The 26,721-nt window shown below is 37.2% G+C and overlaps 2 protein-coding genes across 3 annotated transcripts; one reads left to right on the forward strand and one right to left on the reverse strand.

The window, feature by feature from the left end:
- Window positions 1–510: 510 nt before the first annotated feature.
- On the forward strand, window positions 511–11,933 carry gfm2 (GTP dependent ribosome recycling factor mitochondrial 2). 2 transcript variants are annotated; one of them, XM_059357732.1, is made up of 20 exons: window positions 511–851; window positions 942–1,026; window positions 2,107–2,152; window positions 2,249–2,346; window positions 2,437–2,562; window positions 2,646–2,734; window positions 3,267–3,355; window positions 3,444–3,504; window positions 4,530–4,718; window positions 4,799–4,879; window positions 5,353–5,501; window positions 6,991–7,131; window positions 7,232–7,331; window positions 8,206–8,392; window positions 8,475–8,551; window positions 8,635–8,773; window positions 9,828–10,013; window positions 10,119–10,234; window positions 10,879–11,061; window positions 11,580–11,933. In XM_059357732.1, the coding sequence occupies exons 1-20, from the start codon at window positions 843–845 to the stop codon at window positions 11,706–11,708; spliced, it is 2,280 nt and encodes a 759-aa protein (XP_059213715.1). In that variant the 5' UTR covers window positions 511–842; the 3' UTR covers window positions 11,709–11,933. The 2 variants fall into 2 exon arrangements, with proteins under 2 accessions (XP_059213715.1, XP_059213716.1); XM_059357733.1 differs by lacking the exons at window positions 511–851; window positions 942–1,026; window positions 2,107–2,152; ... (1 more) ...; window positions 2,437–2,562; window positions 2,646–2,734 and adding an exon at window positions 3,105–3,167.
- Window positions 11,934–12,511: 578 nt separating this feature from the next.
- hexb (hexosaminidase B (beta polypeptide)) lies at window positions 12,512–25,249 on the reverse strand. Its single transcript, XM_059357734.1, has 14 exons — window positions 24,949–25,249; window positions 24,645–24,796; window positions 22,429–22,494; window positions 21,348–21,394; window positions 21,136–21,246; window positions 20,950–21,051; window positions 20,031–20,163; window positions 19,711–19,891; window positions 19,532–19,618; window positions 19,363–19,435; window positions 18,476–18,650; window positions 14,513–14,603; window positions 14,309–14,413; window positions 12,512–12,840 (listed from the first exon to the last, which is right to left on the reverse strand). Exons 1-14 carry the CDS (start codon window positions 25,209–25,211, stop codon window positions 12,777–12,779), a joined length of 1,650 nt encoding a protein of 549 aa, XP_059213717.1. The 5' UTR covers window positions 25,212–25,249; the 3' UTR covers window positions 12,512–12,776.
- Window positions 25,250–26,721: the final 1,472 nt, after the last annotated feature.

Raw genomic sequence — 26,721 nt, forward strand, 5'->3', positions numbered from 1 at the left:
CTGTATATACGCTTGTGAAACCATTTGGCCATTTTTATTTTAACCCTGTGAACCCCAAAAGTATGTTTTCTTAATTATATATCGCGAAAAATAGTTTATCGTAGAAATACACTTTAAAAGCAAGCATCATCTTTGTCAATTATGTCCAGCAGTCCTCAAATGGAAAGTATCCGTTAGAGAAAGTTACCAAAACGAAGCATTAAATTGTGATATTTCTGTCAAAAATAATTTTATTCTACATGTCTCATTTAAAATAATAAGTTATAGAGATTGTAAAAATGCATGTGGTGAGGTGGTGTCCCAATGTTTTTTTTCTAATATCCATGGCACCTGTAGACAGTTGGAAAAGTGTTGTATATAGATATTTCATTTTATTCCATCCAAAAACATCTATTAGAGTAATCCAAATTGTGTGGTGTTTTTTTAAATGATGTATGTCCTTATAACTTCACAGAATACATTTTAAAGTTTTAAGTTATTCCCCCTTCTAGCTATGATTATGCTGATTCCATGCGGACTTAAATATTGCAGTGAAATTCAAGGTAACCGTGAGTTAAATGTAAAAAGAGCAACAACACCAACAACAACAACAAAAAAGACGCCTGGCGGACCTAATTTTGTTCGCCGGAACGCTTGTTTCGAGGGACGCATTTCAGAGTCGTACCTTATGAAAGCGTGACATTTAAATCGATTATGTTGTTTGTAGGGCATTTTAACACTTGATTAAATTCTTTATTTACCTACGGAATATAGCCATCCACAATGATTCGCTTAAAGCTCTGACTAATTCTGAGGAAAAGGCAGTAAAGATACGTGTTGGCGCTGTTTGGATATTGAGCAGGATGATTCGGGTAAGAAACATTCCATCCATCTCAAGTCCTGTAAGTGAAAATGATCTTAACATCATGTTTAATTCATATAGTGGTTGTTTTCATTCACAGGGGAGGTTTTTGTTAGCTACTGGGCTCCAGTGGTGCAGGTGCAGAGTGAGCTGTCATATCAAAAGACACTACAGCTTTCTACCAGGTACTTTTTAACTACATGACTAGATCTGTTATGATTAGTAGTGGTAGAAGTATTTAAAGGTAGCAATATCATATTGTGAAAGTACTCCACTACAAAATACTATAATGTTTTTGGATTCATATAATTTTAGATGATCATTATTATTGTAATGTTGCATTTATGTTGCCTTTCTCTTCTGTAGATGTTTATGATTGTGCTAATTGTAACTCCTTCATCTACTGTTGGATAGTTTAATCTACAGCAATGCAACATATTCTATAAGATTATCATATGTTTGTTTGTGTTTGCCTGTCCTGTGAGAATCATGCATCTTTAAAAAGTCGTCTTTTCACGAGCTTAGGGAAATTGCCCCAGCTTTGTGCTGATGTATTTCCCGAGTTTTAAAGAGTTTATTTAGCTTAAGATGTAGGAGCATTATGTTAACCAATGGAGGAAGACCTCACCCATATCACACACCTTTAAAAGCCACGGAGAGACAGGGTATTCACTGAACAGAAAGGGTATTAAAAATGTAATCTAGTATCTATTGTGTCTATTGCTGTCAAATGCAGTCAGAACTATAAAGTTGCCTTAAATGGAATACTCAAGTGAAGAATACCATGAATTTAGTAAATTTACTCCCAACATTGGTTATGATAAATCAGTATAGACCATTTAAGTTTCCCTTCAACAAATGTAGCTAGTGCTCTATTTCAACATATACATTTGGGAATGTTGGAACTATACAAGCAGTTTCAAAAATCAACTTCCCTTTGTGCAACTCTCAAATTGTTTTTTTTGATAATAAATACATTATACCATAAATCCTTTAAACATTGAGATAATATATTACATTGTTATTAATACAATCCTGATTCCCAAAAAAAGTTTGTCCGAAACATAAATAATCCTAATCCATTTTGACTTATAGTCAGTTGAAAACTGTACAATAGAATATATTTCTTGTTAGTTCAAACTTTCTTAAATGTGCACTTCTGCATTTTGTAAAATCTGTTTTCAAGTCAGGGCTATAGAGATGTATTCATATCATCAGTGATTAATTGAGATCATCATTATTCTACTTCTTGTTCACTCTCATAGATGATGTCAAATCACTGCGAGCTGTGGCCAACCCGGACATATCCAAGTAAGTAATGTCACTCTGCAGTCAGTTCTTTTAACTGCTCTGATTTAGCTGGAATCAGCTCTGGGCTCCGTCTTAACTTGTGCACTTTATCTGCAGGATCCGAAACATCGGAATTATGGCTCACATTGATGCAGGAAAGACAACGACCACAGAGAGGATGCTTTATTACTCGGGCTATACGAGAGCACTAGGAGGTGAGTAGGATGGTTAAAGCAAAGACGTTGACATAGTTAATTCTTTCCTCTGTCTCTGCAATTTATGTCTGTCTACTCGGTCGCTTTCAGACGTGGACGATGGTGATACAGTCACAGATTTCATGGCTCAAGAGAGGGAGCGTGGCATCACCATACAGTCAGCAGCAGTCACGTTTGATTGGAAATCTCATAGAATAAATCTCATAGACACCCCAGGTAGGAAGAGTTTCCATGTGAGAATTAAAACATTTTTGGGAAATGAGAAAGAGCAGCCACAATTTCACTATCTCCGATCCCAGGACATGTTGACTTCACTCTCGAGGTTGAGCGGGCCCTCCGTGTTCTTGATGGGGCTGTTGCAGTGTTTGATGCTTCTGCTGGTGTTGAGGTGAGCCCACTGCTTTTCAACGACTTCTTTGTTTCATTTTTGTGTCATAAAAATCGTTATAAGTAAAGTATGCACAGAGTGAATCTGCAGACAAAGGGAGCTAATAGTTTTTATAGAGTTACAATACGTGTGTGTGTGTGTGGGGAAGGAGGCACAGTCTTACGACCTTGAGGACTTGAGATAGCAGGCATTCTGCGCAAGAACAAGAAGAAGCAACTGTGACATGTTATCTTACAGGATGAAAAGGGCGGATTGTGTTCGCATGAAAATGATATAAAATTATGTGAAAGAGATATAAAGTTATGTGAAAATGATATAAAGTTATGTGAAAATGTTTATAAAGTTATGTGAAAATGTTCAGAAAGTTATGTGAAAAGGCATACGCATGGCACTTTGTCATGACACAGTGTTTGATGCTTCTGCTGGTGTTGAGGTGAGCCCACTGCTTTTCAACGACTTCTTTGTTTCATTTTTGTGTCATATAATTATGTGCACTCTAAACACAGTCCTGTTGCCTTGAAAACACCAACAGGCTCAGACTCTGACCGTGTGGAGACAAGCAGAGAAGCACCACGTTCCCTGTGTTTGTTTCCTGAATAAGATGGATAAACCCACAGCGAAGTGAGTAAATGAACAACCTGACCACATATAAGTTTTTTCTTATTTCAACAAAAAATAAACTGAAAATCTTTCTTTTTTTTCTCCTCAGCTTAAGTTTCTCCATTGAGAGCATTAGACAGAAGTTGAAAGCCAATCCAGTCCTCCTGCAAGTAAACACAGCAGCTTTTACATGCATTTTAATACATTATTTTGTAATAACTGAATTGAGTACTGAAGTAGCATTAAAGGAGCAATGACTGATAAGAATACAGGTAAATAAAGCTGGAATTATTGGCAGTGGCAGAAGAAGATCTTTCACATAAACAATAGTAGCAATACTCTATTACAAGTAAAAGTTCTGCATTCAGAACTTTACTTAAGTATATTACAAAATTATAGGTGTCTAATGTGTTCATTATGCAGAATGGCTCATTTTACAATCATGTTATATTGCTGGATTATCATTGCTAATGCATTAATGTGTACATCACTAATGTTGCAGCTAGAGCCAATTGTAATTACTTTATTTAATGCTGTGTAGCTTAAGCTATAAATATAGCTTCTTCTTTTTTTTTTATTAGTGGATTTATGTTTTGTTAACAATCTAAATCTCCGACAAGTAACTAAACATGGTGCCGGAAGTTTGGGCACTGATTTTTGACATTATTATTATTACTAATATTATTATTATTATTTAGTGGGTTATATTTTGATCTTGTGTTTTGCTTTCTATTGTTTAAATATTATATATTCACTGTTTTTATAAAGTTTGTTGTATGTTCCATCTTGTTTTCCATTAGCTATGGCATTCTCCCCATGGTTTTATGTTTTTTCAATTCATGTCATGTAATTTCCTAATTGTAAAGCACTTTGTGCTGCAATTCTTGTATGAATAATAATAATAATGGAGAAAAGTGGAGAAAAAAAAGTAGAATATTTGTTAGCAAAATGAAGCAGAGTGGACTTATAAAGTAACATTATAAAGGAAGAAATTTAAATTTAACTTTAGTGCAGCACTAGAGTTAATGGACTGAGATAAATTATACCACTGATTATGAGTTTACTGATAAGTTCTTTACAACACACACTGAAACAAGCAGGTTTATTAACAATAAGTCAGAATTCACTTCTTATTACGGTATAATTCTTAATGACTAATTTGAAAAACAAACCAGTTGTGTCTCCTGTGTCATAGATTCCTGTGGGCTGTGGTAAAAACTTCTCAGGTGTGGTCGACTTGTTAACCAATCAGAAGCTGATATGGAAGCCAAAGTCTGTGAGAGACGATGATGGACGAATGTTTGAAAGCAAACCTCTTGATCAGTCAGACGAGCCGGAGCTCCTGCAGGAGGTCAGCGAGGCCCGGGCAGCTTTAATTGAGCAGGTACACGTCTTAACATTTACAGCACTGACGACAATTTTTAAAGAACTGAGATGCTTCAGATTTCACAATCTCAATGACAGGTTGCTGATCTGGATGACGACCTTGCTGAACTGTTGCTGACTGATTTTAGTGACAATTTCAATGCTGTTCCCTCCATCAAAGTAAGTGTTTCACGATACCACAATAGGGCTGGGTGATATAAATCGATATAAAAGATATATTGATATATTTTTAAATGTGATATGGAGTTAGACCATATCGCATATATCGATATAGTTCAAATTTGCACTGAGATCCTTGCTCCAGGCAAGCTGTGGCTTTTATTTAAGATATTTCTTTATCTAAATGTGCATTTAAAAAAAAAAAAGGTACCCCTGTTGTTATACAGGATTTATGTTCACTTAAATAAACGGTTTCAATAAAACTACTTGTGACATGTCATATTTGGCTTTGACTTTGACTGAATATTTGCTCTCACTTTGCGATATAAATATCGGGATATATATCGTATATCAATATTCAGCCTAAATATATCAAGATATGACTTTTGGTCCATATCGCCCAGCACTATACCACAATATAAAGCAGCACTGTCACTGTGAATACAGAGTGATCAGTGCTAATGTGTCCCCAGCTGCAGGAGGCCGTGCGGCGGGTGACTCTGGCCCGTAAAGGCGTCCCTGTACTCTGTGGGAGCTCTTTGAGAAACAAAGGTGTTCAGCCTCTTTTAGACGCCATCACCGCCTACCTGCCGGCCCCCGATGAACGCCACCATGACCTAGTGTGAGTGAAACCTTTAACTTTTAACTAGCTCAGATCTATTCTGTTGTGATACTTAGTTAATCCAAGTCTAAGCATTCACATTACTTAACCCTTTGGAGTTTTGGGCTATTTTGTCGGTTTTTGACTCCTTTTCATTCTGCCTGTATAAACCACTTAAAAATCTTTACCATGTCGTGTTGGTATCATTGTTTTCAGGACAACCTCACCTATCTGACCTGATTATTATTTTCATTTTCAATTACTGGATCAACATTTTGAACACAAAAAAATTACAAAAAACACATAAAACATGAAAAACAAACCAAAAACACACACAAACACACTCAAAACACAAAGAAATTACAAACAAACAAACAAAAAAAACATTAAACACAAAAGATTGCATTACAAATGCTAAATGCAAATTGCTAAATTAGAAAAATCTCTGCAAAAAAAGTAAAATCATGTTAATACACTTCAAGTTTTTTTTACCTTTGCTAAAAAAGGGTTGATGCATTAAATTGGACATGGAAACTTCTGTAAAAGCCAAAACTTTAGAGTTCAGCTGACAGCAGGGCTCCATGCTGCTGAAGTTTTTATGCTGTGAAGTCATGAAGAAGTCGTGCTCCGGCGCTTTCATGGACTCCAGGGGGTTAATCCTGCATTTCTCTGTCCAGGTTCTGCATTCTGCTTCTGCAGTGCTTTTTACATTAATCTTTGCAATTTTCAACTTGGTGTATATCATACACAACATTCTCCAAAGCCACTGTATTTATAGGCTGAAGTTAGTGATCTTTAAAGGAACACTCCACCGTTTTTTCATATTAAAACATGTTATTCGGGTAAGTAAGACGAGTTGATACAGACCTCTTGCGTCTCAATGCATCACTTCCGCTCCCTCTCACTTCCGTCAGGAGTGATGATATTACTGCGCCGAGTCGAAGTGCTCCCAAGTGCTATTCGCCATACATTATAGTTATCCTTTTTATCCGCTTCGAAAAGCGCCACGTTTTATTTTGTGTCGCCATACTTGGTCGTTTAACTACTCGTGTAGCTGTATTTAAATAGGGAAAACGTGGAGGAGTTTGGTCGCTTCTAACTGTCCATCTGTTTGGATCCTAAGGAATGAACTGGGCTAAGCTAAGTGCTAGCCAAGTAGCTCCGCGCGCCAGGGCGATTGAGTGCACGCATTGAGACGCAAGAGGTCTGTATCAACTCGTCTTACTTACCCGAATAACATGTTTTAATATGAAAAAACGGTGGAGTGTTCCTTTAACACTTTATGTCCCAGTCACTTGGAATCAAATAGGTCTGAATGCACTTAAAATATGATTTTCTATTGTGATGCACACAAATGGACAGCCACAATAAATGTTGCATGGGTGAAAGATGGATATAAATGAGCAAAAATTCAAATCATGCTGGAATTTTCCTTCAGTAAATCTCATACGTGAAGGACATGTTTCAATGCACATTTGTTCATTGTTTTTACATGCTGCTCATCCTGCAGGCGGTGGTACAAGGACGAATTATGCGCTCTTGCTTTTAAGGTTCTCCACGACAAGCAGCGCGGCCCTCTGGTATTCCTCAGGATTTACTCTGGTACCTTAAAATCGCAGACTGCCGTCCACAACATCAACAGGAACAGCGTGTACGTACAGCACATTACAAGTATGACCAAGATCATTATTATGATAAGTCAAAACTTATCTTTTTTTACATATCTTATCTTATCTTTATGTTGTGAGTAGGGAGAGGATGAGCAGGCTGATGGTGCCATTTGCTGATCAGCATGTAGAAATCCCCTCAATGACGGCAGGAAACATCGCTCTGACTGTCGGACTGAAGCAGGTAAAGCAACCTATGTCATATTCTTTTATTTGCTATTATGAAGATTTTCTCCTTAAAGTGGGGTTGTATGCGCCACTTATCCATAGACAGTGTATAACCTACAGTAGATGGCAGTCGTCATGCCCCCACTTTGGAGAAGCAGGTAGCAGTATCGTCACAGAAGCTATGGATGAGGGCCGCAGCAAAATGTATTTTAGCCACCTGAATATCAGTTTTAGTGTAAGTTATATTTAGGATATTTTCACCTCTTTACCTTGCCGTCAGACAGCCCTGTTTAAGTTTATGTGTGGAAAACTAAAACCGTTCTGTGCTCCTGTCAAAGTCACAACACTCTATTGATAAAACAGCAATTACCACGCAGAACACGGAGATGCTAGTCTACCACTGCCTTCATCGTTTAGTTTGATTGTGTCATTGTGTGAATCCAAACTATCTCTTGAAAACACCAAAGTCACACAACAACAAAAACAAAGTAGCCGATCGAGGTAGCGGTAGACTAGAAACTCCGGTTTTCTGCAAAGGTAAAATTACTGTTTTTGTCAATGGAGTCTGGTGGTTTTGACTAGAGCACAGTACGGTTTCAGTTTCCCCCGTGTAATCTTAAGCAGGGCTGTCTGAAGGCAAGTTGAAGTAGTGAAAATATTCAAAATGCAACAGACAAAATAACTGATCTTTCTTGTTTGTCAGTGGGCCTTTTTTCTTTTTTTAGTTGGCTAAAATACATTTTTGCTGCTGCCCTCGTCCATAGCAGTACACTGCTTAACTTCTGTGCCAGTAATACAATGACTATGGAGTAGTACCTCATACAACCCCATCAAAAATTGGAAACTATCCCTTTTAAAAATGTAATTTATATTTCCCACTTTCACTTTAGACAGTCACAGGGGACACCATCACTTCATCGAAGGCTTCAGCTGCAGCTGCAGCCCGCCGAGCCCAGAAGGACGGCGGGGCAGGGAAGAAGCGCGGGGAAAATGCCACCGTGGTCCTTTCAGGAGTGGAGGTCCCTGATCCCGTCTTCTTCTGCACAATAGAACCGCCCACCATGGCCAAACAGGCTGGTCAGTGACCGCGATTATAGTCTTACTACACGTCCTCCAGCAGCCTTGTAGTAACTCAAATGTTGTATTTTCCTTTTGAAAGATCTTGATAATGCACTCAACTGCCTCCAGAGAGAAGACCCCAGTCTTAAAGTCAGGCTTGACCCTGAGTCTGGACAGGTAATGCCATCATTGGATTAGCCGGGACATTTTGTAGTCTGAGCATCAACCACAATGAGTCAACAAATTGTCTCTGTCCTCAGACCATTTTGTGTGGGATGGGAGAGCTGCACATTGAGATCATACACGATCGGATCAGAAGAGAGTATGGTATTGAGACTCACCTTGGGCCTCTGCAGGTGGCTTACAGGGAGTCCATTCTGCATGAGGTCTCCACTACAGGTACGACATCAGCAATCATGTCTTAATATGTGTTCTTTGTTAAGGGATGGGGAAAAATAATTTTTGTCACTCATGACAACTTTTGTTCCTGCATGAATTTCACTCCAACAAGACACAACAGGCAAAACATTTTTTTCATGCAATTTTGAGATTTTGAACAATTTTTCTTTTAGACTAGCAGAAAGAAAAAATTCAAAATATACTTTTAGGTGTTATTTTACTACAGTTTTTGCATCTGTAGATTTCTTCTAATGTCACCAGTTAGCATCAATTAATGTCTCATTTGCATGTTTAATCATGCAATTTCAGAAGCTTCAAAACTTAGAATACAAGGTTCATGGTGATTTCTATTAGTTTTATATCTAGATTTTTACTCAATTTACCTGTAGTATCTTGCAAAATACAATACACATACATATTTTAAAAGTCCATTTATTAAAAATTAATTGTTTTTTCTCTAACTGAAGGTTTTTACAGAGAGCTTTGTTCATATCATTCATAGCTTGATTTATAGAACATTTTTCCCTAAAAAAAACAAAACATATGAAAAGTATTTTTTATTATGGCTGTTGACAGTGTTTTCTGATTTATGGAGTTAAAAAAAGAGATATCCAAAATTCCCTCTGTAAAATCCTCTCTCATATGTCAGAAAAGGAAACAATCATTTTGAACCTTAATCCAATGTTCAGATTTACCTTCTGGAAATGTATGCACAGATTTAAAGAAAAGAAATCTTACAATACAGAAAATAATTCTTTTTTTTTTTTTAAAGATTATTTTTTTGGCATTTTATTGCTTTATTGATAGTGATAGGTAGAAAGGGGGTGATAGAGGGGAAGACATGCGGCAAAGGGAGCTCAGGCCGGATTCGAACCCGGCTCCGCCGCAGCAAGGACTCAACCTATATCGTAAGCGCTCTACCAGTGTGAGCCACCGGGACGCCCGAAAATAATTCTTACTGTAAGAAATCAACGGGAGAAGTTTCATGTTGAAGTCTACTGATTCGTTTTCACCCTATTCACCTGCAGTGTCTCCCCTGTATCTTAAAACGTAGATACGCTGGACCGTACTATTGGGGAGAGACGACATATCGTGACAGTGGGGCTGGCCGTCGCACCTCTGGACATCTCCGCTACGGGTGATTCATGTGAAGTAGCTTTTACAGAGGAACTGGCGGCGCAGCTACCACCAGAAATGAAAGAAGCAGTGGAGAATGGAGTCAACAGCTCGTATCTTCAAGGTATCTTTGATTGAAACTTGAATCCCTGTCTTCCTGTCTTTTTTATATTGCCAGATGATATTATTTAATAATTATTTGTTTTTTACTGCCTGCTTCCACCTTCAGGTCCATTGCTGGGATATCCTGTACAAGGTGTATCTACACTGATCCAAAGTGTCAACATGCAACCAGGAACGTCTCCTGCCATGGTGTCCGCCTGTGTGTCCCGCTGCATGCTGAAGGTAAACAGTAACATGCTCAATTGTGTTTCATAAGTTATACACATATGTAAGAGATTTGGTGCTGAATGTAACTATTTTTAACCACTTGAGAATTAATAAAAATGAGCATTAAGACACCAAGAGGTTGAGGGACACCACAGAAAAAAATCTGCTGTGATTCAGTTTCAAAAACTTTAAACATTTTGGAGATTTCTGTGTTTTTGGCGATTTTGGTTAAACACTTTCAGGAGGCTGTGATTATCCTAGAGGTTACAGGAGGTCAAGTGAAAAATGGTCTCACTGCAATAGAATGCTACTAACATCATCACACATGAATAAAATTGGGCTCATTGAGTCTCAGCTTTCCTGTCATACCCAATTTAAGCAATTCACAGACTGTTTGGGGAAATATTCAAATACAATAGGCGGAAATAACACTTTTTAGCATAAAGTGGGAATATAAAAGTGTAAAAGGAGAATCGTGGGTACACATTGAGCCCAATTATTCCTTTATCCTTTATCTTCCTTTTCAGTGATTCACACTGATCCCAGTTTATTGTTGCGTTAAAACTGAAACACTAAATGCTAAATGACTAAATGAAACACAGTATGTTGGCCGGCATGCCATCTGGACATTTTGTGCTTAAAATCGACTTTTGGTACAGGCCCTGAGGCTCGCAGGAGGTCAGATCCTGGAGCCATTGATGTCCTTGGAGGTGACTGTCGGGGAGGAACGCCTCAGCTCCGTGCTGGGGGACTTAGCCCAGAGGCGAGGAACTGTCCAAGACATCCAGAGTCGTCAGGACGACAAGGTGCTGCTCGCAACTGTGCCGCTGGCTGAGATGATGGTGAGATGACATCAAATTCTATAGGGATGATCATGGATTTTTTTCAACTGATTCTCAGGGCAGATACCGATATGATAATTTAGCATTTTTTGTATTTAAAAATTGGGCTTCTATAGACTGCAACTCACAAGGTTTGTTTTGTTAGTTTTTCACTGGAATCCTTGGAGAACATGTGTTGCAAATTGCAATCATGTGGTCTTCTGTGTTTAATGTTGGATTGCAAACCAAATTTGTGTGGATGTTGTGCTTAAGTCAATGAAAGCAATTTGGTTTTGTATTACTGTCCCATTTAATGGCTTAAATGTAATTATTGAAGAACTGTATAAGAAGGAATGCACAAATATATTTTCTTTCAGCCAATCCCGATAACGGATAATAATCTCATGGTCGATAAAATTCACATTATCAGCCAATAATCTATCGGCCCAATACATAATCATGCAATCTAAAAATTCAAACATTCTGTCCGTAGTTTTTGGTTCAATGGGTTCTCCTTTCATGCCTGTTTCCTTCTAAAGGGCTATTCCACCATCCTGCGAACACTGACATCGGGCAATGCCACCTTCTCGCTGGAGCTGGACACCTATGAGACCATGAACCCCCAGGACCAGAACACCCTCGTTAAAAGAATGTCTGGTCTGCTGTGACCCCGTTTTCAACGATGTAATAACTGTGCAGAAATGGAAACAATGGCCTTCTGAAACAGAAGCTGGCTGCTACCCAAACAGAATTTTAAAAGACTTAAAAGTAAATATCAGAGTAAGTAACTAAAATGCTATTTGTAATATGAATACACAGGATATACAGGAAAGAAGACAATACAAATGATGTACCATGTTGTTGCAACAATTGCAATTAAAGTTTTTGAAAAATATTTATTATTTTTTTTTAAATGAAGACTCACGAAATTGTCAAATTGTATGTATAGTAAATTGTGCAAAAAATAATAATGAATGCATTGAATAATAAATTCTAAGAAATGCATTTAAGTACAAAATGTTTATGACATTTTGTCGTACTATGCGACTTTTGTGACATTTTGGACATCATACTATACTATGACTTTTTTGTCATAGTAATAGTATCATAGTATTTTTTTTTTTTTTTTTGAAAAAAATGTTTTTTTTGTTGCCATTTTTCGACATAGAAACCACCCTATTACTCATTTGTTACATTTTTGTTGTAATACTATACTGACTTCTTTGTGACATTTTTTTAACATCATACAATGACTTTTCATAGAAATGTTTAGGATTTACTATACCTTGACTTTTTGGGGCAGATTTTATTGCATACAAACAATTTTTTTTGGTGTACTTTAAATTGTTGTCTTGTCTTCTATTTTATTTTATTTATTTTTTTTAAATCAGGTGGTATGTTTTAAGTTGGTTTGCATAAAAAGCCAGATAAATCATACCTTTTTTTTGTTTAATTTAAAACACTAGACAGAAATTGTCAACATTTTATTCACAATCAATTATACAAACATTCATAAAAAACAAATTGTGCATTCATAAATCGCAGATGTTTGACAGTAAATGTGATTAAGAGTTTTCTAAAACAGATTTAAAAAGGGTGATGTGTCTAAGAGCATCAGTACAGTGAAGGCAGTTCAGCATTCGATCATAGTGTAAAATACAAGCATGGAGTTGATTGTACATGGATTAATTTCCATTTCCCTTTTCCCGTTTCCATGGCCTGCCTTTTGGTTGCTTTCAGATACCTCTGTACTCACGGGGACAGTAGCTTGAAAACAGGGGCTCAGCTGGGATCCCACGCCTTAGACAGGAAAAGAGACATAAATGTCACATAAATTAGTTGCCTTTAAAGAATCTGTTGGATGAAAAAGCACTGTGAGCCTGGCAAGAATGGAATCAGATGCTTCTCAAAATGATTAGTTGTACACACAAAGATTCACAAATGTATTTGTGATGCCAAAACATTTCTTGATTTAAATACATTTTAACTAAGCTGTGTATCTCACCATCATAATCAGAACACCACATATACATTCAGCAATCAGTGACTTCCAGATTACAAATTCCTTTTAACATGTTTTTTTAATCAAAACGTATTGTTGTCTCTCTCTTTGTCTGTCTCACCCAACCTCAGATTTGAAATATACTATTTTATTATGACTTTTTTTTTTTTTTTACGTGATTATGTTCGTCATACTATACTATGACTTTTACGTGATTTTGGTCAACATACTATATTATGACTTTTTTGTGATTTTGGAGGACATACTATATATACTATGACTTTTTTTTTTTTTACGTGATTCTGGAGGACATACTATTTATACTTAGCCTGGCTAACACCAGACTATATCACAAATGATATATAGTCTGGATACCACCAATTCATTGCTCCATAGAGGAGGCGTGGTTTACGATCCTCCAGAGCAGTTTATTGGGCGCTACGAATGTCTATCAAAAGCGTCTGTACGTAGCTCTTAGCCAATTGTATCAGTTATACTAGATGACGTATGTAGAGCGACAGAAATTGATGTTTACATAGCCGGACTAGCTCATCTCTACTTTGAGACTAAAATGCTCAATTCTGCTTCTGCAATGTTTTTCTGCAGCATGTTGTGACTCTGGCTGCTCTGTAGTTTCACCTCACAGTCTACCGGCTGTGTTGGTGTGTTGGTGTGTGTGTGTCTGTGAGAGAGTGTTGCTTGCTGCTTTGCTTCTCCAGCTCTTCCGTCTGTCCACTAGTACACATCATCGTCTTGCCGTCCCTCCCGTTTCTGTGATTGGATCCCTAATACAGGGCTAAGAAACGGCCATGGACACCAGACCCTTTCGCAGTTTGAAATTAAATAGAGCTCGCAAGGCAATATGGGTATACCCAGGCTGATTTATACTATGACTTTTTTTGTGATTTTAGACGACATACTATATACATTGACTTTTTTGTGATTTTGGATGACATACTATATATATTATGACTTCTTTGTGATTTTGGACAACATACTATATATACTATGGCTTTTTACGGCATTTTGGACAACATAGTATACTATGAAAGTTTTTTTTAAAATGTTGTAAAATAGTATGAACTAAGTTTTAAGTTGCAGTGAGGTGTTAAAACTAGGTATTAAATACAACTTCAGGATTGCTGCATATACCCTGCATGTACCCTGACACCCTTAAGCTTGAATCCTGCATTTACATTGAGACCCATCTGATTCCATAGGCACTGATGTCGGTGTGAATGGTATAAACCGTTTTCAGATACTTACTCCACCATGCGACAGCGGTGCACAGACAGTCTGTTGAAGGCATCGTTGATGTCCGTCACATCCTTGTCGCTCCACAGCCGCTCTGCCACAGCACTGGCACGAGGCCTAAAAGTGACAGCAAAAAAAGGGAGTAAAAGAAAATGAATGTGCTTTCAATGACACACTTATAAACTGTTATCTACAGTTTTTAACAGGATAACATACCAGAGCCTGGGGGTCAGGTTAGTGGCGTCGACATACTCTCCCCACAAACAGGCTTCTCCACCAATCACAAGCTTCTTTTGTTCTTCAGTTCCTGTTAATAATAAAATATAACATTTGATGAGATCAGGCAGCCCAAGCAACATCCAGGGAATCTGAAACTCCTCTGGACTAGAGTGACAAATAAAAAACAATAAAATAATTGATCTAATTAGAATTATATGGTGTTTTTCTCATCTCTGATAGCAATATATTAAGATATTTACCCTCTGTTCATTCAACAGGCTTACACATATTTGCACAGGAGTGACAAACAACTTTGACTTTGACATTGACACAAGAGTCAAGCTTATAAAATCTGGGTCAGACCAACAACAAAGCAATAAAATAATCATATGAGTGAGGCAAAGTCCTAACACTGTATACTAAAAAAAAAAAAATCAATGTTGCATAAACAGCAAATTACCCTCCGTTACAGGCAGGTAAAAAAAGCTTGCTAAATAAATAATTATGCAGACACAAACCCTTGAAATCCTGTGGGTCGGCCTTGTAATGACCGTGCCAGTCCTGGCCGTAGGAGATACGGTTCAGGTACCAGGGAGTGGACAGCAGGGTCTGGTACCCTGATGATGTAACATTTGCCATCTCACTCTGGTATTGCTCCTGGTTTCCTTTCCAGACGTGGATAAGTGTGTCTGGTTTCAGCTATACAGCACACATACATACAAGTATCAGCAAGGTAAAGAAAAATGGGGAGTGAAGACGAAAATGTCTCAGCTTTCTATTATTTTAAGTCCGTCTAAAAGATTTGTGTTTCAACCTCTGCTTATACTCCTTTTTGAAGCAACATTACGTAATTATTTAACTTTTAAATTGCAGCATTTTGATGCTAAACTGACTTGTATTAGGAAGGATGGAGTTGCTTTCATTCGCTCTTTTCCTCTTAACACCTGCCCTGCAGTACAGTAGTGGGCAGGTTCGATCTCTCAAGAGAAGTGGCTCTATGGCACAAATGCACCACCAGCTATGTCGCCAATTTTGATGAAACTGGACAATATTTTATGGAGAAAATGCTTTTTGATTTTCCCTCTGAAGTCCTTTAGCTGGTCTGCCGCGACTATAGCTGATTTACAGTTTCCTGATGGACAGAAAGCTTTACATGTTGCTAAAGTAAAGCTAGTGAGCAGCTATCTCAGTTAGCTGTGCTGCCAAAACTGAGGGATGCTGGCCCGAAGCATCACCAGAACTGGAGCCTGGCAAGTGGGCAACAGACCCTGGTACAGCAGTCACTATGGCACATTATGGCACAGGCAAAAAGATTGACAGGGATGTTACGAAGGAAAATGAGAGAAAATGGACAGAGTAATGTAACAAGAGGCTGCTAAATTGCAAAAAAAGGAAAATTCTACGTAATGTTGCTTTAGCTAATCACAGAATATAATGTCACATAATCTGCTTGGTGACATTTTAGTGTCTAGAAATGAAAAAAGGTTCAGTCCACTTTCCTCTTGGTCCAGAGGTTCCGTAGAGTGATTTTACAAATAAGCCAGGTTTATTTCAATTAGCCTAACCCACTTTCAGTTGATCCAGCAAATTCATCATAGTTCAAGTTTAGTTACTATAGCAAGTTTTTCTGGGAAACTAATAAATAATCAACTTGAAATTAGTCAGTCTAACTGAAATAAGCCTGACTTATTTGGTGAAGTTGCATCAATGAACAGGCTCTGGGTTTATGGAGAACCAAACCTGGTGTATTTTCCCCTGGCTTAGAAAAATACCCCAAGTGTAAAAAGTGTTGATACTATTTTTTCGATACCATGTTTAATTATACATGATAGTATGGTACACATAGAAGCGACAAAGAAAAAACAGCTGCAATTAAGTCAAGGCTGCACAGATGAAACTGTTTACAAGTGAAGCAACATTAAGGAAAACATAAATAATACTAAATGCAATAAAAAGCAACATAACCAGTATGTACAGTAGTGTTCAAAATAATAGCAGTCCAATGTGACTGTAAGAGCCATTTATATCTGTGTCAAGGTCATTCCCCGATTGCCACAGTAGGTGCCGTATTGGACAACAGCATAATTAGAGGAAGAGGCAATTACTCCTCAGGTGTGCTGCTTACCAGGAGAAGCACACAGTTTTTGAACGCCATTTGACTGCCGGCTAACCTTTAAGCCCTTTTGTTTGTTTTATGCCAGTTACTGATGTAAGTGTGTGCATAGCAAAGCTGTAGTGATACATGGTAGTAAATAAATACGTCTTAAGCACAAGTTCGCAGATGTTTGATTGACTACAGCCGCCGCATGACGACGCGTCAACTACGTATCCCAGTACCAGCCCCTCATTGTGGCTTAGGTTTTTGTTTTGTCGAAATCAAATCACTACAGTGACTAACCAGATTAATCCAGGTTTTTAGTATATTTTTTATTGCTACATGGCAAACAAGGTACCAGTAGGTGCAGTAGATTCTCAGAAAAACAACAAGACCCAGCATTCGTGATATGCAGCTCTTAAGGCTGTGCAATTTGTGCAATTAGTTGAAAGGGGTGTGTTCAAAAATAGCAGTGTGGCATTCAATCAGTGAGGTCGTCAATTTTGTGAAAAAACAGGTGTGAATAAGGTGGCCTCTATTTAAGGATGAAGCCAGCACTTGTTGAACATGCATTTCTCTTTGTAAGCCTGAGGAAAATGGGTCTTTCAAGACATTGTTCAGAAGAACAGCGTACTTTGATTAAAAAGTTGATTGGAGAGGGAGAAAGAACACATCAACGGGCCTAAAGAGAAATGGAGGAACATTTTGTGGACTGATGAGAGTAAAATTGTTCTTTTGGGTCCAAGGGCCGCAGACAGTTTGTGAGACGAGCCCCAAACTCTGAATTCAAGCCGCAGTACACAGTGAAGACAGTGAAGCATCATGATATGGGCATGTTTCCCCTACTATGGTGTTGGGCCTATTTATCACATACCAGAGATTATAGATCAGTTTGCATATGTCAAAATACTTGAAGAGGACATGCCCTTGAAATGGGTGTTTCAACAAGACAATGACCCCAATCATACTAGTAAACGAGCAAAATCTCGGTTCCAAACCAACAACATTGATGTTATGGAGTGGACCTTCATCCAATTGAGAACTTGTGGGTCGACATCAAAAATGCTGTTTCTGAAGCAAAACCAAGAAATGTAAATGAAATGTGGAATGTTGTTAGAGAATCTTGGAGTGGAATAACAGCTGAAAGGTGCCACAAGTTGGTTGACTCCATGCCACACAGATGTGAAGCAGTTATAAAAAACTTGTCATACAACTAAATATTAGTTTAGTGATTCACAGGATTGCTAAATCCTAGGAACAAAAAAGTTTGTACAAAATAGTTTTGAGTTTGTAATGTCAACGGCAGACACTGCTATTTTTTTTAACACACCCCTTTCAACTAATTGCCCAATTGCACAGCCTTAAGAGCGTGCATATCACAAATGCTGGGTCTTGTTGGTTTTCTGAGAATCTACTGCACCTACTGGTACCTTGTTTGCCACGTAGCAATAAAAAAATATACTAAAAACCTGGATTAATCTGGTTAGTTACATTGGACTGCTATTATTTTGAACACTACTGTATGTGTAGGTTATTAATACATTTTTTTTATTTTTACTTTGTGTGCCAAGGAATTTTCATTTTTGCTGCAGGATTGAAATAGATATGAAGTACTCTTTTTATACAGATATTGCATCAAAGTTCATAATTCTGGTATTGTCCAACATGTTAAAACCACCAACCACACAGCCCCATCTTCATGTCATGTCTGTCTGACTCTACCTTGTCACAACCGTGCACTTTAAGCGTAAGCCTGTTGAACAAAATTTAAAATGTACCCCAATTAACAAGGCCCAAATCAGAGTTTTCCTCCACCAAATCTAATTGATTTGACAAAACATGTCATTTTGGGAAAAAAAACTGACCGTTGAAGTTGAGCGGCTCAACCTTGTAGTACTTCTGCCAGTCCTGTGCGTAGCTAATGTAATCTAGGTACCATGGGGCGGAGAGGATGGTGGTGTACCCTGATGCCGTGACCTTGGCCAGCTCATCATTAGCCCCGCCGCCGATCCACACATGCACTACTGTGTCTGGCTTTAACTGGAATAAGTTACAGACCAAGCTACTGCACTTAGTTATTGGTTAAATGAATAGATTGACAGTTTGGGAAATGCCTTTATTCGTCTTCTGAGTTAGATGAAAAACTAACACTTTATGTTAAATATGAAGCTACCATGAGAAGCTAGTTATCTTAGCTTAGCATAAATACTGGAGATGGAGATACAACTAACCTGGCTGTCCAAAGATTACAAAATTTGTCTACGAACCCCTCCAAAGCTCACAAATTAACACATTATAAATGTATGTAATTTGTACATAATTCATTACTTCCATGAGAATCCCATGGCTTGGCTAGTTAGCCAGCTGTGCTAACAGTCCTCTCTAAAACGTTAAGATTTCATTGGAATAAAACAAATGATATAAACAAGTTAATTACATACTTTCAGAGGTTCTGGTAGGCCAAATTCGTTACCTTTTGATGGAGCCAGGCTAGTTGTTTAGCCACATTTATAGTCTTTGTGCTAAGCTAAGCTAAGCTAAGCGGCTGTTGGTGATCGCTTCATATTTAGCATTCAGACATGAGAGCAGTATTTATTTTCATCGAACTTTCAAAAAAGAAAATACACTTATTTGACAATATGTTAAACTATTCCTTTAATAAGACAGAATAAGAAGCAAACAAATGAATCAATAAAATCAAAATTTGTTAATTAGTATGAAAACATTTTTACATTATTAACTCGTTAGTTACCTTCACTCCATTGTCAAAGACCTCCTGCCAGATCATGTAGCCCTTCTTGGTAGTGGTGACGATATCCAAGAGTCTATCAGATAAAAAAAGACATAAAAAAGTGAAGTTTCTCTGACAACCAGTTTACTTTTGAAAAAGAAAATACTTTTGTGTAAAATAAGCAACACACTTTTGGATATAGAATGATTCCAGTTTGCTGTAGTCTTGTCCGAAGCCTTGCTGATCCATGAACTTCTGAATGTCTGGGTTGGACTTCCTGCAGGGGGAAAAAAAGCAGGCAAATATAAATTTATGTCTCATTTTTGATGCTGAGGAGAAGTTTATGACATTTTGTGCACACAGTCTCACCAGCAGGTGAAGTCCACCTCGTCACCTCCCAGGTGAACGTAGGCATCAGGGAACACGGTGCTGATCTCCTTGAAGAACTGGGTCATGAAGTCGTACGTGGTGTTCAGGATGGGGTTCACCGGTCCAAAAGTGCCAGAGGGTTTGGAGCCAGAGTAACAAGGCGTGAGCAGATCTGGCTGACCTGAGAGGAAAAAACGTGCAGTAGATATTTCATGCTTTTATTGATTTTAAGATACATCTTTGCTGAATGTTTCCAGGTAGCTTCTGAGAAAGAAAATATAAAAATGAAAACTATCTCCACAAACACTTTCAAATCTCACCTTTGCCCCATGACTGTGTGTGTCCTGGAGTGTCAAACTCCGGGATAACACGAATACCTCGCAGGCGGCCAAACTCAATCACCATCTTCACGTCAGCGGGTGTATACACATGTGTGTAAGGGTGGTAAGCTCCCTGTGAAGGGTTTAATGATAAAATAAGATAAACCTTTATTAGTCCCACGATGGGGAAATTGCACCATTGCTGCAGCAAGTGGAAAGCAAAAAGAAGCATCAATATAAACAATGATTGTGTAAGAAAGTAGCACAAAAATAAATACATCTAAAATAAACAAGATGTAGACAGAATATGAACATGGAAAGATATTTGATGTTAAAAAAAACTTTTCTTTGCTGAAATGTACCCTTGTGTCTGACAAAGAACAATTCCCTTTATAGTTTTATTTTTTCCAACAATTGTGGTGGTGCTAATGCATGTAGCATAAATTATGGCAAGGAATTTAAGCATACAGAAAATAATAAAATATTTGTATATTGTATATTTGTATTTTTTGTGTCAAACGAGCATTTAAATGGTTAAAATGCTGAAAATGAGTCAATATTTGGTAGTTATGATCAGGATCGTTGGATGTTGGAAAAACAATTTTGATTTATAGTATTTTATAAGTTTTATTTTCTGTATGCTTAATGCTGAGGATTTTTCTAAAATGTTTTCTTTTCATTTTTTTCGTTTTTTTTTTCATAGCAGTGGTATAATACATAAATAAACTGCAATTTAAAGAGTTATAAGTCTAAAAATGATCAAATATTTGATAATGACTTAAGGAATAAGATAGGATAGTTAAAGATTTATAATAATATTAATATATAATCTTATGGCAGTTTTTTGGCATGGACAATTTTGACTTTGGAGCTTCAGTTTTAAAGTGAGCCACGAGGTTTAATAATAGGTCTGACTGACCTGCTGGCTCAGCTGTGGGAACGTTCGGCTCAGGTACGGGAAGGACTGATCATCCACGATGTGCCAGTGGAAAACATTAAATTTGTTCATCGCCATCGTTTCCTGTATGAAAAGAGGAAATATATATTTAACAGTAATACATTCAAATTAAAAAATGTATTAAATTAAAAGGTCTCCCTGACATACCAGATTAGCCAGGATGACTTTAATGGGCAGGAAATGCCGAGAGCTGTCCAGTAAGATGCCTCTATGTGAGAATCTGGGGAAGTCACTGATTGTGGTTGAATTGATGCTTTTCTGAAAAAATACAAAGTGAAAAGTTAAAAATGTGGCTCACATACAGTTGACCTTCACTATGAATGAAAAAAACAAAAAAACAATCATTGACATTCACTTACAGCTCCATATTCATCTTCATACACCAACTGGCTGAAAGTTTCCAGACCTAAAAGTGATGAACACATTGTATACAATCAAGACAAGTTCTTGGAAGTTTTTATGAGACCGAATTAAGTTACTGTCATTTGATAACGTACCCTAGATATATGACCAAAGTTCCACAATGTAAATTTATGTTGCAGGGAGTGGCACCAAGTTTGCAATAAAGTGTAAAACTACATCAGACTCATCACTTAATAAACATAACAGCTTTTGATGGCACCTATAGGGTTGGGTACCATTCACATACTGATACCCAATGGGACTTTTTTTTCTGTATTTTCCTGTTTTTGTAATAATAATAATAATAATAATAATAATAATAATAATAAAACAATTATTTTATTGGTAAAATAAACAACAACATCTAAACTTCACAATTTAAGCATTGTTATTAATTAAATATAAAACATTATGCACAACACATAAATAAAACTCTTTCTAGACATGTTTTGTAGATCCATCTCCTCATCTATCTCTCTACATATACAAAATTACACATATATGACAATCATCATTCAGTACTTCAGAACTCAATCATAATTACATAGCCTACCTAAATGCAGAGATGTATCATACACATGCATTTTATTTTTACCTGATCAAGTTTTTGCAATTGTCCAGAGAAGAGTTGAAATGATTATAATTACTTGATTGACATACATTATCAGTTTTGATAATTAAGAGAAAAATAGTTTTGACATTTTGGAAAAATAGTTCGTTTTCTGCCAAGAGTCAAGAGAAGATGAATACCACTCTCAGGTTTGCTGTTAAATATGAAGCTACAGAGAGATAAGACATTATCTCGGTTTGATCTGTTATTTGGTTTTATACATAACTAAGGCGATATAACGTGTTAATTATTGAGCTTTAGGAGGTGCTGGTGGGCAGATTTTGTAACCTTTGGAGAGAGCCAAGCCAGCTCTTTTCCCTTGTTTCCGGTCTTTATGCTGAACTAAACTAACGGTCTCCTGGCTGTGGTATTAGGGGGACATTGTTTGCTTTCAAAAGGTGCCATTATGGCTTAAAAAACATTCCTACCATGCAGGGCTCCCCAGACCTTCGGTGCTTTCAGGACAGCAAACGGCTGATCCACTGACAGCTCATCTGTGGATAATAGACATGTGAACGGTCAGTGTTGTCAAAGCTTGGCAGGTGGTTATTATGGTCCTAAAGTCAGGGTCTTAAACACTCAGAGGGGCTTTAAACATTTAGTCTATATTGACTGTGTTGATCCCATTATGCTCCGTCAAGGTGATCTCAAATTCCAGTGGTAAGTCATAAGTATACGCTCTTTTTCTGTTTGTAAAATGTAGCATGAAGAATCAGATAGAAGTGACGATATTATCAAAGTGTTCGGATCATTTTCATAAGCAAAAGTACCAATGAAACAATGTAAAAATGCTCAGTTACAGGAAAAAACATTTGAATTCCTGCCACAGTAAAGATACACAAGTAACAGCAAAATGTTCTTTAAGTATCAAAAGGTAAAAGTCCTTGTTTGGGTGAGTTTTTAATGTAATATTTGGCTTGATTTTGAAGGATTTTAGATCATTTTTATGTCTTTATGTCTGTTTTAATAACTGCAAATAATCAGACTTCTCAATTGAGTTGTGTATTGACTTTATCATGTGTTTTTGTGTGAAAATAATATCTAGAGCTGTTAAATACATTGTTGCCCATTGAGTTGGAATAATTGTGTTTTCAGACACAATCCTCTGTTAATTGTGGTTTCGTTTTCATTGTGATATGTTTGGAAGAGATTGTGTATAATAATTGTTATTAAACAGCTTTGTTGAATTCTCTTTTCTGATTGGTCAATTCTGGTAACTAATGTGTTTTATTTCTGAGCAACAGACCTACAGAAGCAGTTATGATCATAGACTCTGAAGGAAAGAATAAATTGTTTTTAAATCAATGTTTTGTGTCAAATGATTAGTTGCTTTAGTAAGTAGCCCTGTAATACTCATGGATCAATATCATGTACATTGTTGTGAAATAAAACCCATTAGGGGCGGCTGTGGCTGTGTGCAGGTCCATTTACCATTTACCCATTAAGGATTATGCATAAGATGCACATTATCCCTTACTAGCCTGCAGATTTCAGCATGCAACTTTCATTTCTGCATTTAGTGAAGTATTCGGATCGATTACTCAATTAAAAGGAGCAATACCACGACAGAAAAACGCCCCATTTAAGGTAAAAATCCTGGTAAAACTAAGTCTTGCAAAATATCATATCTCAAAGAGGAAGTTAATTGTAATACAGAAAAATGCTGTTTAATCTTCAACAGTACATTGTGCAATCTTTTCCATGAAGTAACTTGTAACTAATGCTGTTATATGGATGTAGTGGAGTAAAAAGTCTGATATTTCTCTCTGATGTGTAGCAGTAAAGTGTTGAGTAGCACCTCACAAATGTACGCCGGTACAGCACTAAAGTGAATGTAATCACTTGTTAGTTTCCACCACTGCATGTTATAAGTGGATTGTTTTTTGGGTGAAGGATGACTATTATAATTCATCAGCAGATAACAGTATGCAAATTTAATTTCCACAGAAGCAGTGGTGGGGGAAGTAAAAGTAGCAGTTATTTCAGTTTAAAAAATACTTCTCTGCAAGTAAGAGTAAGTGTGATGTCGTCTTTTTTTAAATCATCCTTTTACCGTTTTATTGTCTTTATTGCTTCTACCTCTTTTTTTTCATGTTTGTGTATCTGGACTTCGGCCTTCTTAACTTAAAGTACTGCTGGGATGTGACTCTTATTGGTCAAAGCAGATCTATGTTTTATCTACTTTATACATTGTTTAACCTTTAACAATGGCTCTCACCTGACTCCAAATCTGACCTCTCATAACCCCTACATTTAATTTTTGTACTCCATTCTTGCATTTAATTTTCATGCATACTTGAGTATTTTGTTTTCTTTATTTGTTTATGCATTTCATGTAAAGCGTCTCTGAGTATTTAGAAAAGCACTATGTATATGGATAGATTCTTATTCTTCTTATCATACTTTAGTCTTAAAAATCTTGTTCTGTAAAGTAAAGAAGTTACGTAATTGTAAGGGACATAAAAGTAGGCTATATAATATGTGTATTAATACGTAGTGGAGGAGTGTAAAGAAGCATTGAATAGAAATACTTGAGCAAATATGCACTTAAAAATGTACTTAGTTACATTCCATCACTGAGCAGAAGCACCACAGTGAGAATCATGATTGAATGTGATATGAATGGGGAAGAGAAGAGACTCACATGACTCGTCAGAAGACACACTTGGATAGCCGTCACATTCAGAGTCAGGTGATGTGATCAACACCTGAAGCTCTGTCAGCTCAAAGGGTCCTGTTCGCCTGCTTTTACTCATCATCTGCCTTTTTGCGGTGCCAAACATGTACTCATAATACCTGTTCGCAGAAGCAGAAGAGTGGAGAAATCGTTTATCGTTCAGTCCCTGAACGCAGCACGGCGATATTTCCTCATTACAAAACCAGTGAATGAGAAACTGAAAACAGAGCTAAAAAAAACAAACTAATTGGTTAAAAAATGAGCTTCTTACCTCCTGTACGCATCCTGCAGGAGGCTGCAGCTCGGTCCAGCGGACGACTCTTTGGCGTCAACTATTTTGAAGCTGAAGCTGGTCAACTTGAATGAAACATCTGAGATTTGCACTTTCTGCGGCAGAGGCCACAGAGAGCCGTATTTTGAGGCCTCAGCGACGCGCTCTGCCTCGGGCTTTTCTTCGTCGATGTCGTTGTACAGGAGCCCCTGGGCAAATGCAAGAGCCAGCAATAATAGTGTCAACTTCAGCGGAGCGCTCATGTTGGTGGCAGGCAGCGAAGTCACAAGACCTGGCGGACACAGTAGCATTATGTGGAGGGAGATGGGCGGGACTTATCATGCGGAAGTCCATGTTTTGCAAAGATTTAAAGGGGAACCATCACATGCTGCTTTGAAAATGTCAATATGTCCTTATCATAGACTGTAGACTGTCCAAAATAGGTCCTTATACATTATTACATCATTAAATTAATTTTTAAAAAGTTAATCTTCCACATAATCTCGTCACCTGTGCACATCACTTCTTTTAAAAAAAATAAATAAATTGCAAAATATATGGCACATAAATTGTCCCAGAAATAATTGTGATAAACATTTGTTTTTTTGTCATTTTCAGACCATTTTATGACAGATATAATGATAATTTAACAGCATAATAATGCAAGTATTATGCCCTTCAAAAGAGTAAAACATCCCTCCATCCATCTATTTTCTTCTGGTTATTCAGGGTCGGGTCGCGGGGACAGCAGACTAAGCAAGGTATTTTAATAAGCAGAATACATATGTAAAATTTGCAAGTATAAAATATTATTTAAAAAATAAAATAAAAATATGTATTGACCTTAAAATATATATATTTTTTAAATGATAGGCAGCTTGCACATGGGTTGGAGAGTTATTTATTACTTAACAGGCAATACACTATTCTCTGTTTACAGTTTTTCCCATATATCAAATCATCCTTAACATTGGCAAAGCAATAAGTGCATTTTTCAAAACAATTCGTACAAATAGCAGCACACAGTGGGTTACCTGCCATATATTATCTGCTGCAAATAATGGATAAATAAGTAAATGCATAAAATGCAACAAAAAGGGCTTTGCATTAAAGCAAATATTCATAATCATAAACATAAAAAAACAAAGATAAATACCATAAGTTGGATAAATTTTAATTTAAAAAATTTAAAAGATCAAATAAATTATGTGGCAGATTAACGTTTTTAAGTAACAAGTTTGTCTTTCCCATAAACATACATGATAAATGAAAAATCATCACCATTGGAAAACTAGATTTCCATTATGTCTTCAGCAACAAGCTTCAGCATGCTCGACCTGTTTCTGAGGGCGTAGAGTGAAATGTGGTTTACGGTAAAAGCTCCTGACCGGATAAACCACAGTGAAAGAGAGCGTTACTCTGCTGTGAAGGGATCTTTATTATGTTGTTACTGTGTACCATATCTGAAAACCAACCAGCCAACCAGCGTATTTTGCCATCCATTAAATCAAATCAAAATCAATTAGAATTACTTTATTTATCCCCAAGGGGAAATTCAGTTAGTCTGTTAGCTCTTGAAGAATGAGACAGCCTGATGGCTGTAGGAGCGAAGGATCTTTTGAATCTCTCTGTCCTGCAACGGAGAGAGACGAGCCGTCCACTGCTGTTTTTTTGGTCCATAAAGGTTTTGTGTAGCGAATGATCTGGGTATTTCAGGATGGACTAGAACATCTTGACAGTGCATCTCTCCACCACCTCCTCCATTGTGTCCAA

Source organism: Centropristis striata, chromosome 19 (assembly GCF_030273125.1).
Source record: "Centropristis striata isolate RG_2023a ecotype Rhode Island chromosome 19, C.striata_1.0, whole genome shotgun sequence".
NCBI lineage: Eukaryota > Metazoa > Chordata > Actinopteri > Perciformes > Serranidae > Centropristis > Centropristis striata.

Excerpts from the sequence above, each read along its gene's own strand:
- gfm2 (XM_059357732.1), top strand. Across the intron at positions 2,735-3,266 it reads ATGCTTCTGCTGGTGTTGAG|GCTCAGACTCTGACCGTGTG; the intron begins GTGAGCCCACTG and ends AAACACCAACAG. Across the intron at positions 10,235-10,878 it reads TGTCCCGCTGCATGCTGAAG|GCCCTGAGGCTCGCAGGAGG; the intron begins GTAAACAGTAAC and ends CTTTTGGTACAG.
- hexb (XM_059357734.1), bottom strand. The coding sequence starts at position 25,211 with ATGAGCGCTCCGCTGAAGTTGACACTATTATTGCTGGCTCTTGCATTT. Across the intron at positions 21,395-22,428 it reads GGTCTGGGGAGCCCTGCATG|GTCTGGAAACTTTCAGCCAG; the intron begins GTAGGAATGTTT and ends CATCACTTTTAG. Across the intron at positions 19,892-20,030 it reads CACACAGTCATGGGGCAAAG|GTCAGCCAGATCTGCTCACG; the intron begins GTGAGATTTGAA and ends TTTTCCTCTCAG.